Source organism: Fundulus heteroclitus, chromosome 14 (assembly GCF_011125445.2).
Source record: "Fundulus heteroclitus isolate FHET01 chromosome 14, MU-UCD_Fhet_4.1, whole genome shotgun sequence".
Taxonomy (NCBI): Eukaryota; Metazoa; Chordata; class Actinopteri; order Cyprinodontiformes; family Fundulidae; genus Fundulus; species Fundulus heteroclitus.
Genome location: NC_046374.1, coordinates 27,470,167 through 27,486,403, shown reverse-complemented (window position 1 = coordinate 27,486,403; position 16,237 = coordinate 27,470,167). Strand labels below are relative to the sequence as shown.

The 16,237-nt window shown below is 43.9% G+C and overlaps 1 protein-coding gene across 1 annotated transcript in view; it reads left to right on the top strand.

Annotated features, from left to right (window-relative positions):
* LOC110369389 overlaps nt 1–16,237 on the top strand; it is a 36,728-nt gene that overhangs the window by 15,021 nt on the left and 5,470 nt on the right. Inside the window, exons 14-25 of the mRNA XM_036147042.1 lie at nt 1,487–1,525; nt 1,710–1,835; nt 2,625–2,751; nt 3,764–3,934; nt 4,019–4,053; nt 5,590–5,754; nt 6,096–6,230; nt 8,022–8,060; nt 8,148–8,288; nt 8,404–8,489; nt 8,581–8,604; nt 15,495–16,194. Coding sequence (XP_036002935.1) covers nt 1,487–1,525; nt 1,710–1,835; nt 2,625–2,751; nt 3,764–3,934; nt 4,019–4,053; nt 5,590–5,754; nt 6,096–6,230; nt 8,022–8,060; nt 8,148–8,288; nt 8,404–8,489; nt 8,581–8,604; nt 15,495–16,194 — 1,788 coding nt within the window. The remainder of the gene's footprint in view (nt 1–1,486; nt 1,526–1,709; nt 1,836–2,624; nt 2,752–3,763; nt 3,935–4,018; nt 4,054–5,589; nt 5,755–6,095; nt 6,231–8,021; nt 8,061–8,147; nt 8,289–8,403; nt 8,490–8,580; nt 8,605–15,494; nt 16,195–16,237) is intronic.

The window sequence follows — 16,237 nt, the reverse complement described above, 5'->3', positions numbered from 1 at the left end:
TTTGCCAGTGGAATAAGATTTTTGCATTTAAAATAACAACAATCAATGTCCATAATCTTATTTCAAGTGCAGAATATCTAATTATCTCATTTTAGGGGTAAAATGCTCATTTCACTGGTAAATAGTATTATTTAGCTGCTCAAATCAAGGAAAATTAAACTAATTTAAAAAAAATGTTATTTACACTGCAAAAACAAAACTAAAAATAAGTCAAATCTTCTTGAAATTGGTGCATTTATCCTTGATTTTAGCTGGTAAATAAGATAATTTGCCAATGGAATGAGATTTTTACACTTAAAATAGGAACAACTCATCTCTATCATCTTATTTCAAATGCAGTATATCTAATTATCTTATTTTAGGGGTAAAAATACTCACTCCATTGGCAGATCATCTTATTTACCTGCTAAAACCAAGGATAAATGCACTAATTTCAAGAAAATTTGACTTGTTTTTAGTTCCGTTTTTGCAGTGTAGTTCCCTTTTGTAGTGTGGGGAGACTAAATTAACATTTTCTGCATTCTTAGAGACTCCAAGTACACAACAAGATGTACTTGGCTTAAATAGTGAATTTTGGATAATACGTCCCATTTAATAAAAGGTTAAATGGGACGAAGGTTTTTCTGTTTTGTGGGTCTAAAAAAAGTTTGTAGTCTATTCCCAGCATCACGTAGGAGAACTTATAAAACTCTTGCTCTATTTAGCCAGGTTTAATGACTAGGAGTGCCGAGGTCTGTGTTTGAGTAAAACGTCTCCCTACTTTATACAATATCAAAAATCAAAGCGAAAAAACTGCGGTCAGCACTGTGGACACCTTGCCCTAAAGTGTTTTTGTGTCAGTAATTCATGTTTAAAGTGACATCAGTTTGAAAAAGCAATGAGAGTGGCTGGTAAAAGCATTACTTATAGGCCTGTGCATAAAAATCGCTACAAAGATTAATATCAATGTTTTTAAAAACAATTTAATATCTATATTGTGGCTTTCAATATCGATATACCTCCCAACCGCTAGGGGGCGATATTACAGCGCACCATTGCTGTTCACAGCGAGGAAGAGGAAGTGAGACGAATTTGCAGAATGGCCGACAGGATTTTAGAAGTGCCTTCGTCCTTAAAATCAGACGTTAGGGCACATTTCTGGTTTCTGTGATACGTTAAATGCATTGAGCCAAATGCACTTTATTTTCCTGATAATATATCAGTGTTCAATAAATTTAACATAAATATAGTATTTGGCTGATTTTGGTGATTGAATGACTATGGGCATTAATTTACAAAGTAACAAATATCGATATTGGAGTCAAATCAAATCAAGCTGAGGTATATTGACAATCGTATTGTATCGTGAGCTACGTATCGAGAGTCGCATCGTATCGGCTTGTCGCAGATGATACCCAGTCCTAATTACTTATCTCTCATACCTTTAACATTTTTAGATTTTCTGACAGCAGAATATTTACTCTGGATACTGTTGTTTCTGTTCCAGCTTGGGTTCTACAAAGCTCTGATGAAGTGCGTGCATTTCGTAAGTATCGCTCAAACACCTTCTAATAACATTTTTTGTTTTAAGCTTTTGGGTTCTGAGCAGAGGTTGTGTGTTCAGGGGGCTTTTCTCAACTGTGTGACGTTCCTCTAGCCATGAAGTGGGACCCATCCGCTCTGGTTGTTGCAGGGTTGTTGTGTATCAATGTTCACTGTTCTCGTTTTAGAACGTGAATAATTCGGGGGGAAATATAATCTACATCCAGAATATCTCACCAAGCGAGGCCCGCGACCTCAGGAAGGCTCTGAGAAAGATTGGGGGCGTAAGGAACTACCTGCCTCTACTCAACAAGGTACAAACACACACCAAGACCTACAGGCACCGAGGCTGAACCATGAGTCCTGAATATTCAATTCAATTTCAATTCAATATTATTTATATAGCGCCAACTCATGAAACATGTCATCTCAAGGCACTTTCCAAAGTCAAATTAAATCATATTATACAGATTATACAGTGACGACTGTCCACTGTGGCTCTACGCTCTTTCAAGAGGAGTGAATGCTGCTTGGAGAGACTTGATGCAATCTGCTGGGTTTCCTTAGAGAGGAAACTTTTTCACCAATCTGTATAATCTGATTGAATTTCACTTTGTAAAGTGCCTTGAGGTGACGTGTTCCATGAATTGGCACTATATAAATTTAATTTAATTGAAAAAGGGACATATATAGCAATGGGCTCCTTCCTGTGTGCAGCTCCTCAGACTGAAATCAACTGCAGAACGACTTGAAGGCAAAGGATTTTACATCTGTTAATGTATTTAGGGCCATTTTAAACCTGTTTACAAAAAAGGTTTTTGTTTGTAAATGCTTTAATTGATTTCAAATCATATTATAGGTTGTTAATTAAAATTTGTATTACTAAAATAGTAACTTAAAAGTATTTTCTTGTCTTATTGGCCAGGTCTCGTTTGAAAAAGGGCTTTTTAATTTAAAAGTTCATACATACATTTACCAAAACATTTACCAATATTATTGCCATCACGTGATTTTCTGACAGGGTGCAGCCCTAATAGGGGCTTGTCTTTAAGTAAACTTTACACACGTCTGTTTTTCCTCTTTGACCCGTGTGCATCTTTCAGGTTTATGTCGAGTTTGAGTCGGATCAAGACGCGGATCGGCTCGGAGTTTGGTACAGCTTCCTGAAACGAGGCCGTGAACACAACGTGGAGAGGTTAAGACTACCAAAGACCCCCGCAATAACACCCAGTGAGTTTATGTTATAAAAGAACATTTTAAAGTACGTAATTTTGCAGGTAAATAGGTTTGTCTGCCAATGGAACAAGTATTTTACCCTCTAAAATAAGATAATTAAATAAAATAAGAGGATGGAGATGAGTTGTTCCTATTTTAAGTGCAAAAAATCTCATTCCATTGGCAGATAATCTTATTCACCCGCTCAAATCAAGGACAAATACACCAATTTCAAGAAGATTTTACGTACTTTTTGTTCCCGTTTTGCAGTGAGCTCTATGTTCTGCCTTCTAGTTGGAGTTAGGGCTGGGCGATAAATCGATTTAATCGATTAATTCGAATTTACAATTCTTTAAGATTTCATTTTTGGAAAATTTGGATTTTATTTTGCCAATACACTCATTGGGTTTCCATGAAGAGAACAGCATGTGATGCTGAATATATGTTTAGACAAATGCATTGTCAAAATATTGTTAAGTAGAAACTTTTTTTTTTACCATAATACGAGGTACTTCATTTACTTATTTACTTTTTTTTGTTAACTTAGTTTGAAGTTCACAAGTGCAGTGAAGCCTGTTCTTAGCTCAATGTGTAATACCACTAGCAGCAAATGTTTTTTTATATTTTCATTGTTTATAATGGCACGGCTGCCATCTTGTTTTACAGCTTGTTTTTAGTTGCACTTTGAATTCAGGTCAACTCCCTGACGAAATGCTTGACATAAAAAGCAAGGTTTTAAAATAATTTCTTTAATTTCTTTTTATGAAACAAAAAGGAGGAAAAAAATCGATTAATCGGATTTAGTATGATAAAATCTGAGATTTATTTTTTTAATCCAAATCGCCCAGCCCTAGTTGAAGTCCTTCTGCTCTCTCTACCTTCTCTGTCCCACCTGCCTCTCTCTCATTCTTTCTAGTTTCTCCTGACTTTCATTCCTCTGCTCTCCTGCTTGATAACAAATTTGCGGTAAAAATTAAACACATTTTCTACATAAGTGTGCTAGTTAATTAACTTTCTTGTTACGCAGCTCCTAGTCTGCCTGCACAGGCCCTGCCTGACAGCGGTGATGCTGTCGCTGATGCAAGGATCCCAAAAGCCAACAGTGGCGTTCCAGCTGGTACCGTCCCACCATTTTGGATCACCATGCCAAATGCGGCGTACGTGTTTCCCACTGTGTCGCCCTGGTTCAACATCCCTGGTAACAAGAGCTACTTTCTACTAAACCTTTAGAACGAGTTAAAGTTGGACCGACTGAATGAATGTGGTTATTTTTGACTCCTAGATTTCCTGACGGTGACGGGAGTTGACGACATAGAGGTGATTGCATTTTTCTGCTTCGTAGTTTTTATTTTTTGCTGATCGTTTTATTTAGTGCACTGCAAAAACAGAACTAAAAGTAAGTCAAATTTTCTTGAAATTAGTGCATTTATCCTTGATTTTAGCAGGTAAATAAGATGATCTGCCAATGGAGTGAGTATTTTCACCTCTAAAATAAGATAATTAGACATCATGCACTTGAAATAAGATGATAGAGATGAGTTGTTCCTATTTTAAGTGTAAAAATCTCATTCCATTGGCAAATCATCCTATTTACCTGCTAAAATCAAGGACAAATGCACCAATTTCAAGAAGATTTGACTTATTTTTAGTTTTGTTTTTGCAGTGTGTCCAGTGTTCTGATAATATCAAGGCTTTCTTTAAACGATTTAGCAATAATACAGCCTTACCATCCGCCTCCAAAAGTTTCCTCAACGCTCGCTGTGATGTGCCGTATTTTAGGGGTTAAAGTGAAAAACTGGACTTAAAAGATGTCCACGTCTCAAATCTAAAGGATTTTTTGTTGTTGTTGCTGTTGTTAGGTGTTAAAATAATGCAATAATTCACTCTCTTTATGCTTGAACATTGTTAAATCTTAGAGGAGACGCCCTGTCGTCAAAACTGGGAACGTCCAAAGTATTAGCAGCAAAGGTGCCAATATATGAATAAATTCATATAAATTCATATAAGCCAATATATAAATAAATAAAATGAGGATGTTATATTGTTCTCTCACTTTTTTCTCTTCTACCTTCCTGTTTCTGTGTCCATTTAACATGAAATATTCCCTGCATAGATTATAATAAAGCTTCTTGCATGGATAAATTAAGTAGAGCACCATGGCAAAAGCAGTAAGGCTCCACTGGTGAAAGTAAAATTTGTCGGGCTCTTTTTGGCATTAAGACAACAATTCTTATTACCACATTGCCAAACATGACACACAAAAAAACTATATATGAATAAGTAATGAAAAAATATATATATACAATGCAATACAAAAAAAACAAGATTTTTTTTTTCCTTCTCAATAAATGTTCCTTAAGTTAAAGGTTTGATTTTCCTCCTGAGGTTTCCACTGTAAGATTACAATGTTGATTTAATATGTTAGTTGATTTTAGGGAAGGGTGCACTGCAAAATTAGAACTAAAAATAAGAGGAATTTCCGAGAAATGAAAGTATTTTTTCTTGGTTATTCTCAGGTAAATAAGACTAAATGCCAATGGAATAAGATTTTTGCACTTATAATAGGAACAATTCATCTCCATCATCTTATTTCAAGTGCAGTGTATCTAATTATCTCATTTTAGGGGTAAAAATACTCATTCCATTGGCAAATAGTCTTATTTACCTGCTCAAATCAAGGGCAAATACATTAATTTTAAGAAAATTTTACTTATTTGTAGCTCTCTTTTTGCAGTGTGATGGTCTATAAGTCACAGTATTTTTTTAAATGTATGATTTTTTATGCATTAATTCTTACTTCCTGCCTGTTAAAATGTTTTTTTTTTTCATTTCTTTTAATCCTTCCCCCTGCAGAAAGCTCGGCCTCAGGCCTCCACATCCTCCACCATCATGCTGACTGGTTTCTGTGGATCAGCGTGGACCCAGGACCAAGTCAGTAAGCTGGTGTCGCCTTATTTCCCCAAAACGGACCTCGGGTCTTCGGGCTTCGGCGTCGCCTTCCTGCCGCTGCAGAGGAGGGTGAGAAAAAGGAACAACGTCCAGTCATCCAGCTGTTTTTTGTTTGTTTTTGTTTAAATGGAACGTGGAGCATCAAACTGTGAATTTCCAAACCATCTAATTGCTCTCAGGGAATAGGTTTGTTGCGGCACAATTACAATTCTATGCTTTTTTAATCATCAAAGATTCAAATTCAAACTGTCTTTTCCAATAAACGTTTTCTAATTTAATTTAAATCAAGAGGTGAACGAGTTTTCGTTCCGTTTACGCCGCAGAGACGTTTATTCTGAAAAACGTGCATTAATTATCAAGCCTTACTCTGTGTGTGATAAAAGCCTCCTCTGGTTTCCCTTCACCTCCAGGCCTTTGTGTTTTTCTCCTGCTGGGATTCCTGCTGCGCCTTCGTCCGGGATCACCTCAAAAATCCCTTTTCTGAGGAAAGCGCCGCCCTCAGCGTCCACTTTGTGTTAGAGGACGTCCGTCCAGGAGCTGCTGAGGTACAGTTTGCGTTCTGGGCATTGATGTTCGGGTCCCTGGGGATCAATCGGCTGATATTTCTGCTCCGCCTGGTTTGTTCGGATTTTGGTTCAAGCGACAAAAATGGTCTGTAGATAAAGATGTTTGTAAACAAAGTAAAACAAGTAATATAACTGTGTTTTTTTCTTTTTATTAATCAGAATATTATTATTCAAGAGAATAACTTTTAATTGAGTTGGACGTCAATCCTCGTTGAACATAAAGTGCAACCAACAAACAAGTCTATGTAATAAACAGTCTGACTGCTACTCAATGCTGTGGTGAGATTCCTGATAGTTTCTGGTAAAAAGTATTGATTATATAAACTCTAAAACAAATAAAATTAGATTATCTCACTGCTGCAACTCTCTTTCCTTCCATATGGAGGCAAACCCAATTAAAACATATTACTGACACCTAAACACTGCAAAAACAGAACTAAAAATAAGTAAAATGCTCTAAAAACTTGTGTATTTTTCCTTGATTTGAGCAGGTAAATAAGATGATCTGCCAATAGAATAGGATTTCTGCACTTAGGAACAATTCATCTCCACCGTCTTATTTCAAGTGCATTATATCTAATTATCTTATTTTAGGGGTCAAAATACTCATTCCATTGGCAGATCATCTTATTTACCTGCTCAAATCTAGGACAAAAACACTCATTTTAAGAACATTTTACTTATTTTTAGATCCGTTTTTGCAGTGAAGGGTGCGTCTGATCCATTCACACAGCAAAAAGAGAACTAAAAATAAGTAAAATTTTCTTAAATTAATGTATATCTCCTTGATTTGAGCAGGTAAATAAGATTATTTGCCAATGGGATGAGTATTTTTACCCCTAAAATAAGACAATTAGATATACTGCACTTGAAATAAGATGATGGAGATGAATTATTCTTATTTAAGTGTAAAAATCTCATTACATTGGCAAATAATCTTATTTACTTGCTCAAATAAAAGAAAAATACTCTCATTTCAAGAAATATTTTCTTATTTTTAATTCTATTTTTGCAGTGCATTGTTACATAGACAAAAATTGCAGACCTCTGTGATTTGGACATTGCGTTTTTAAAAAAAAAATTGCGATTAATTGTGCAGCTCTGGTCGGGTGCCTCTGGCTCGTGGGTTTTGGTGCATGACGGCTCTTTAGCTGCTTCTCCCAGTGGCTCTTTTCTGGCCTGGTGCTGTGACAATAAATACTGATTAAAGTGTTTGCAAAAGGATTGAATCAATTATAAATACTTATAACTGAAGGTAACATGTAACAGAAAGATAATGACACAACAGCAAGCAGAAACTATAATAATTCAGTGAATAAAATGATTCAAAACAGGAAAGTTTGTACACTGCAAAAACAGAACTAAAATCTTCTTGAAATTAGTGTATTTGTATTTTATTTGAGCAGGTAAATAAGATAATCTGCCAATGGAATAAGATTTTTGCACTTAAAATAGGAAGAACTCATCTCCATCATCTTATTTCAAGTGCATTATATCAAGGACAAATACACTAATTTCAAGAAAATTTTACTTATTTTTAGTTCTGTTTTTACAGTGTAAAGAACAATCTAAAATAGTGAAGCAGTCTCTGCTGCCTTTGTGTGCGTTCAGAAATCTGCTGAACTCTATTAGCTATTTCTCAGAGGACGGCATTTTAATTTGTTCAAATGTTCCTACTTTCTATAGAAGCAAACGTTTGGTTGCAGGAAGAAATGCTGGCCGAAAAAATATTAATCGTTTACGCTTTTAAAAATGTTTTTGTTATTGCAGGAGGCGTTGTACGCGACTCTGATGAGACTGAGCAACGCTGTAGGTTTCTGCTCATTTACTCCCTTCTTCCTCCAACTTCGTCTTTCATTTCTTTTTAACAAATCGTTTTTCGCTCTCCTTTTCCAGCACGTTTCCGAGCACGAGTCCCTCACTGAGCGACTCGTCTGTGTGGACGTCTCCGATGTCCACTTGGACTTCGTCACATGCCTTCTGAAAGTGGTTGAAACTATCGCTCCTTTTGACAACTACCTGGTGCTTGCTGATCGAGTACGTCCGCCCAGAGAAGCTGCAGCTGCTTTGTCTACCTAAACCTGTTGTCTTTAGGTGTTTTGGAAACGAAAACGCTTTGATTAAACCTAATTACCTTGTGTTTCTGCCTCAGATCTACATAGAAATGTGTGAATCCAGCGGCGTAGCTCAGGTGTTGGACTCTGACTTGTTGAAGCGTCCGTCTCAGAGTGGTGGTGGGTAAGTCTGCGGCTGAACGCGTGATCAGGCATCAATCCCAGCATTAAAAGGCTGTTTTAAATTAGAATAACTTTTTCTTTCCGCTCCACAGCTGGAGGGTTCAAAACGTCCGTCGGTGAGTATCTGAACCCATTGTTGTTCTTTTTTTTTTGTTTTACCGCGGGTAAAAAAAAAAAGTCCATCGTCACAGTAAAACTCTGGGGTTTTCATCCATCTGTTTTTCCATTAATTAATCCATCCGTCTGTTTTGGTTTTGGTCCTGTTTTTTTTTTTTTTTTCTGGATCTACTGTATATGTAACGTCTGATCGCTCCTGATATATTTGTAACATTAAGTATGTTTTATTTAAAAATGTTGTTATGAAAGACGGCAACCTGGAAATTTGAGTCTTGAAAGGTCTGGAAATTTCAATGACAACTAATTGGGAGCTCTGAATACAATTAAAGGAAAACATATACAGCACTTTTTCAGAGCTTTTGTCTTTTTAGTTTCTACACAGCAAAAACGGATCTAAAAATAGGTAACATTTTCTCAAAAATTATGTTATCATTCATAGCATTCGTTTCGATGTCTCACTATGGGATACGCCCCTGCTGCGTATTCCTCAGAAGCATATATCTCATTACGCCAATCCTGATTGGCTGGTGATCGCGACGTCTGCGTCACTCCTCCTATAAGTAGCCTTGCGCTACGACGCTACGTCATTCAAAAACCTCTTCTCGCTTCGAGGCACATCTCAAGAGCAGTCTAGCTTAACGGTCCACGGTCGGGGTACTTAAGCTAACCCCCTTGACAACGGGCGCTAGCTGCTACCGCTCCAGCCTTCACCATAGTCTGGAGCACGGTTCGCCAATATTAGCACGCCAGCTAATATCCGTTCTGATCTGTCACACCAGTCAGCTCAGATTTTCATTTCGGCTAGCACACCAGCTACCGAAATGAATCCTGCTTCTCCTCACACCAGTGGAGGCGGCAGCGCGGAGGCTCGCATCTGTGGCTGCGGGAACAAAATTTCGAGCAAGGACCCACACCAGGTGTGCTCGCAATGTCTGGGGCTGGAACATGCCCGCCTGGCGGTGGAAGCCCCAGGCTCATGTGCGGACTGTTCCCGCTTCACTATGAAGAGCCTCCGGAGACGGCTAGCGCGCCAAGCTAGCCTCTCCGGCAAAGACCCGTGTCTGTCTTCGTGTGGGCCGCCGCCCAACGACGACGACAGGCTCGAAGAAGACGTCACCCACGGACCAGACGCCGTGGCCAGCTGGGGTTCCCAGGCAGATTTGGCCACGGCGCTCTCGCCCGCGGAAGATGTCTTGGTGCTGGATTACGAGGATGAAGATGACGCCATCTCGGAGCTCCTCATTTCAGAGGAAGACGACGAGGATGACGGATTTTTCATCCCGAGCCCGCAGGCTGCAAAGCCGTGCGCGCCGTCGGTTACCCGGGAGGGCGGGGAGAGTGCGGCAGCCTCTCCCGCCATGAACCTGGACATGCAGTCAGTGTGCAAACGCGCTGCATCCAGACTCAACATCCCTTGGCCTGAAATCGTAGCGGAGACCTCCAGATCCCGCTACGAAGGGAAGAGATTGCCTCAGGCCACCAGGGCGACCAGACAACTGCTCCCCGTTTTCCCTGAGCTTCTGGACGAAGTAGCGGTCTCCTGGAAGGACCGCCCGTTCAGCGGGAAAACACAAATTCAAGGAGCCTCTTCCCTGGACTTTGAGGGCATGGAAAAGCTGGGCATCCAGCGTATGCCCCCAATGGAGCCGTTGGTAGCAGCACACCTGCATCCACGGCTGCCAACGTCCTCGAAGAGCCCCACGTTACCGTCCAAGGCAGACCGCTTCCAGTCCGCCCTGACGGACAGGGGGTATAAGGCGGCGGCGGTCGCGGTGAGAGCGCTGAACGTGTCCTCCATGCTTTCCGCATACCAAGCGGAACTGTGTGAGGACATGGCCGCCAAACCGGACCCTGACGTGTGGGACGAAATTACCGTGATTACGGACCTCTGCCTCCGCGTACAGCGCTGCGCAGTCCAAGCCACGGGAAAATCCATGGGGATGATGGTGCTGCAGGAGAGAGCCAGGTGGCTCAACCTGACCAACCTGTCGGACCGAGAGAAGGAGGAGATCTTGGACATGCCTATCGTGCCGGAAGGCATCTTCGGGTCCGCGCTGGCTTCAATGCAGCAGCGGTGCGAGGCCCGAAAGAAGGAGGATGAAGCGCTCCGTTTCTGCCTACCAAGGAAGACGGAACCTTCCCCTCAGGCGACAGCAGGGCAGTCCTATGCCCAGGCGACGCCCCGGCCCCCTCCCTTCAAGATCCCCAGACGGCCGAAACCCCAGCCCGCTCCATCGGTCCCTTCCGCCCAAGGAGGCAGACAGGGCTGGTCGGGAAAACCGTCAAGGCCTCCGGTAACTCCCCCTGCGGGCCAGCCGGCGCAAGCCTCCAGCCACCAGGTCAGGAGGAAGAAGAGGACGGCCTGACGACGCGGCCCTCTCAAGGGTGCTAGAACTGGACGTTCCCCGTTCACCGGTTCTACACGACCCGCTAACGAATGTGTGTCCCTCGAGACCTCGGCTGCGAGCGGTTTCCCCAGCCAGAGGACGAGGAAGCGCGAGAGATGCGGCGGCTGTTCCTGTCCCTGCGAGTTGCGCAAGCACGCACACATGTTCGAAAATAAACCTTGTTGTCCTGTCGCATCCAGACCGATGGTCGAGGGCGCAGATGAAAACACAAAAAATAAAAATAAACGGACCGGTCACATCACTGCTCCTGCGGGGGACACCTCATCCCCACAGGCAGCAGGTTGGGACCGGCTCCGTGATGCAGTCGGCTCCCTGCGCAGGCGCAGTACCGTCCACTCGCGACGTCCCTGCCCTGCCGCTAGGGGGCCCTGTAAGTCCGCCTTTGAGACCGGAGGGAGACCCAGTAATGACGTCACTCTCCGCCCAAAGAGACAGATGGGCTTCCCTCACGACGTCAGCCTGGGTTCAGCGGACCGTGACACGGGGTTACCGGCTTCAGTTTGCCAGGATTCCCCCTCGCTTTTCGGGCATAGTTCCCACTCAGGCGGAGGGAGAATCTGCTCGCGCGCTGCAGGAGGAAATCTCCTCGCTGCTGAGGAAAGGGGCTATCAGTCCTGTCCCCGCAGAGCAGAAACACAGCGGCTTCTACTCCAGGTATTTTCTGATCCCGAAACGGGGAGGGAAAGGAATTCGCCCTATCCTGGACTTGAGAGCTCTGAACGGTTATCTCCGGAAATACAAATTCAGGATGCTCACACACGCATCCCTGGTGCGTCTGGTGCGTCGAGGCGACTGGTTCACCTCGATCGACCTGAAGGACGCGTATTTCCATATTTCTGTGTACCCACCACACAGGAAATATCTGAGATTCGCTTTTCAGGGCGTCTGTTACGAATACACAGTGCTCCCGTTCGGGCTCTCCCTGAGCCCAAGAGTGTTTGTGCGCTGTACCGAAGCGGCGATTGCTCCGCTGAGGAAGCAGGGTATCCGCTTGGCCACATATCTGGACGACTGGCTCCTTCTGGCTCGGTCACAGAGGGAGGCGGTGACGCACACACAGATACTCGTTCGACACCTGCTCGATCTGGGTTTTGTGCTGAACCACGAAAAGAGTGTTTTAGCCCCGACACAGAATATCATCTTTCTGGGTCTGGAGCTGAATTCGGTCTCGCTCACCGCTCGTCTGTCCTCAGACAGAGTGCTCAGGCTGAGGTCCTGCCTCGCCTCATTCTGTCTGCTCAGGGCAGTCCCTTTCAGATTGTGCCTGCGGCTGCTAGGTTTGATGGCTTCCGTCATTCTGGTTGTTCCCCTCGGCCGTCTGCATATGAGAGGATTTCAGCGCTGGGTAGCCGCACTCAGGCTTCATCCCGCGCGGCACGGGGCGCGACGGGTGGTTGTCACCTCGGAGTGCATCATGGCGCTGCGCCCCTGGCGCCGTCCAACTTTTTTAGAGCAGGGTGTGCCGCTGGGTCCGATTGTGTCACGAAAGGTGATCACGACGGACGCGAGCATGTCAGGATGGGGTGGAATTCACGAGGGTCGGTGTGTAAGAGGCCTATGGAGCCAGAGCCTCCGACAGTTCCACATAAATTATCTGGAGCTCTTAGCGGTGTTTCTCTCGCTGAAGCGCTTCCTACCGCTCATCAGCGGTTGTCACGTCCTTGTGAGAACCGACAACACGACAACAGTGGCTTACATCAACCGTCAGGGGGGATTGCGTTCCCTTCGGTTGCATGCACTAGCTTACAAGCTGATTTTATGGAGCAGCAAGCATCTCCTTTCACTCAGAGCTACCCATGTACCGGGGGTTCTGAACTGCGGGGCGGATATGCTGTCCAGAGGCGCCCCATTATACGGGGATTGGACTCTGCATCCAGCAATAGTGGAACAGGTGTGGTCCCGTTTTGGCAGGGCAACAGTGGACCTGTTCGCCTCCAACGAGAACACTCAGTGTCCGCAGTTCTTCTCGATGCGCGATCAGAACGCACCGCTCGGCGTGGACGCGCTGGCGCACAAGTGGCCCCACGTTCTGCTGTACGCTTTTCCTCCGCTGGCTTTGATTTCCCCCACTCTCGCCAGAGTGAGGGAGCATCGCCACTTGCTGATCCTGATAGCTCCACATTGGCCAGCAATGCACTGGTTAGCGGAGGTATATCAGCTCCTGAGAGGACAGCCTTGGCAACTCCCGCTACGAGTAGACATGCTGTCTCAGGTGAAGGGGACGGTGTTTCACCCTCACCCAGAACACCTAAAACTATGGGCCTGGCCCGTGAGTGGTATAATTTAAACACAGCAGGGTTGCCTCAGAATGTTATACATACCATTCAGAGCGCTAGAGCTCCCTCCACCAGGTCCCTATATGACTGCAAATGGAGCAATTTTGAAAGATGGTGCTCCAACAGGGATTCTGTCCCTTTTCAGTGTCCCGTTGGGGAAATTTTGTCATTCTTGCAAGAGCTGATTGACAAAAGAATGTCTTTCTCCACAATTAAGGTTTACCTGGCAGCTATTTCCGCATGCCACGTGGGCTTTGAGGGCAAAACGGCCAGCCAACACCCCTTGGTGGGCCGTTTTATGAAGGGAGCGCGTAGGCTTCTGCCGGTGACCAGATCCCTGGCACCTCCATGGGACCTGACAATGGTACTGGATGGCCTCGCGAACCCTCCATTTGAGCCTTTGGAGGAGGCTGATCTCAAGCATCTGTCCCTCAAGACAGTTCTGCTGTTAGCGTTGGTATCTACTAAACGGGTAGGTGACCTCCATGCTCTGTCGGTGAACCCCTCCTGCACCATCTTCGGTCCAGGAGATGCTAAGGTCTCACTGCAGCCCAACCCAGCCTTTGTACCTAAAGTGGTGGGCTCGTTTTCTCCAATTATTCTCACAGCCTTCTCTCCGCCTCCCTTTTCCTCTTCAGAGGAACAGCGGCTGAACAAGCTTTGTCCCGTCCGGGCCCTACGGGCCTACGTGGACAGGACTAGCGGTTTCCGAAGGAGTGATCAGCTCTTTGTGTCCTGGGCAAAGCCTTTTAAGGGTAAGCCCATCTCTAAACAGCGGCTCTCCCACTGGATTGTGGGGGCAATTGCGCTGTCTTATACAAGCCAGGGTCTCCAGGCCCCGGGTGGTCTACGGGCCCACTCCACTAGGGGCTTGGCGACGTCCTGGGCCCTCTTTAGGGGAGTGCCCATTCAGGACATATGTGCAGCAGCGAGTTGGTCTTCACCGCTCGCTTTTGCTCGGTTCTATAAACTGGATGTCTCAGTTCCTAGTGTGGCCTCAGCTGTTTTGGACTCTGAGGCATTACTGGGGCAGGCACATCCTAGTGCTGGGGGTCGCTAGAGATAAGAAGTCTGGCAATACGGGAGTCTCCATATCCCATAGTGAGACATCGAAACGAATGCTATGAATGAGAACTATAGGTTACTGGCGTAACCCCGGTTCTCAGAGTAGCATGAGTGAGATGTCTCACCAGACAACCCTTCTTGCTGGGGCGAAGCGAGAAGAGGTACTTATTTCGAATGACGTAGCGTCGTAGCGCAAGGCTACTTATAGGAGGAGTGACGCAGACGTCGCGATCACCAGCCAATCAGGATTGGCGTAATGAGATATATGCTTCTGAGGAATACGCAGCAGGGGCGTATCCCATAGTGAGACATCTCACTCATGCTACTCTGAGAACCGGGGTTACGCCAGTAACCTATAGTTTTTGTCCTTGATTTGAGCAGGTAAATAAGACTATCTGCCAATGGAATGAGTATTTTGACCCCTAAAATAAGATATTTAGACATCCTGCACTTGAAATGAGATGATGGAGACGAGTTCTTCCTATTTTAAGTGCAAAAATCTTATTCCATTGGCAGGTCATCTTATTTACCTGCTCAAATCAAGGACAAATACACACATTTTAAGAAAATTTTACTTATTTTTAGTTCCACTTTTGCAGTGTAAGGCCCCAGTTTATTTTAAACTGCATCTCTTTATAATATACTACACTGCAAAAACTGAACTAAAAATAAGTAAATGTTCTTAAAATTAGTGTATTTTTCCTTGATTTGAGCAGGTAAATAAAATGATCTGCCAATAGAATAAGATTTTTGCTATTAAAATAGGAACAATTCATCTCCATGATCTTATTTCAAGTGCAGTATATCTAATTATCTTATTTTAGGGGTCAAAATACTCATTACATTGGCAAATAATCTTATTTACCTGCTCATATCTAGGAAAAAAACACTAATTTTAAGCACATTTTACCTATTTTTAAATCCGTTTTTGCAGTGTACTAATAATAAGTATTTTATGGCACTTTCTTACAGTTAGAATAAGAATAAACACATGAATGTTTACAGGATGTGGTAAATTAGTGAAAATTTTGGACAAACTATATTAGCTCAGATGCTAAAGAAACATTTGCTAGAATAATAATTAAATATTCCAGGAGTGTGTTTCGCCACATAACATCTTTTCCCCTTTTTTAATTTCAGTTTGAAGAGCCTAGAGGAGAGCAGACCTGCAGATGGAGTCCAGCCTGGTGGCTCTGAAACCTCCGATAGCCCTAAGATCAAAGATGAAGGTTGTGAAGAGCGGCGCAGCGACGCAGGTGCTTCTGTCACTGAGCCGGAGGACTTCCAGAGACCAGATTCAGGTGGTAATCAGACTGAAAGCAAAAGTTACCATCAACACCCTGAAATTCCTTGTGACGAGTTATCTAAAGCCGACAGTGGACCCATGGAGGAAGAGGAAAAGGACAGGGAGCTGATTGTTCCTGTAAAAGATCAGCCGGCGAGGACGGAGGAGGGTTTGGAGGGTAACGACAAACGGGAGCGAACGATTGAAGAAGAAGTGACGATTCAGGAAGATAGTAGATCGACCAGGAGGAGCAGCAGCAGGATCAGGAGGTCTGAAGCCAAACCAGAAGAGAAACCATCAAAGAAACAGAAAACAGCAGGTAAAAAATGTAAGACAGGAGAAAAAGAGGATAACGAGACCAAGGTGGAAGATAGAGGTGCTGCTCCAGCTGAAGGAGACGTCACGTGTGGCGCTGCGGCCGAGGAGGAGCTAGAACAGCACCAGGAGGCTAAGAGATCCGATCCAGCAGGGAAGGAAAGGAAATCCAGAACAAATCCAAACAAACAACCAGGAGGTGACACTGGAGAAGATGAACGGGCCTCCGTGAAGCCTGAGGTGAGGAGAACAGTCCCGTGTGTGGTTTTCTTTTCTCGTGGAA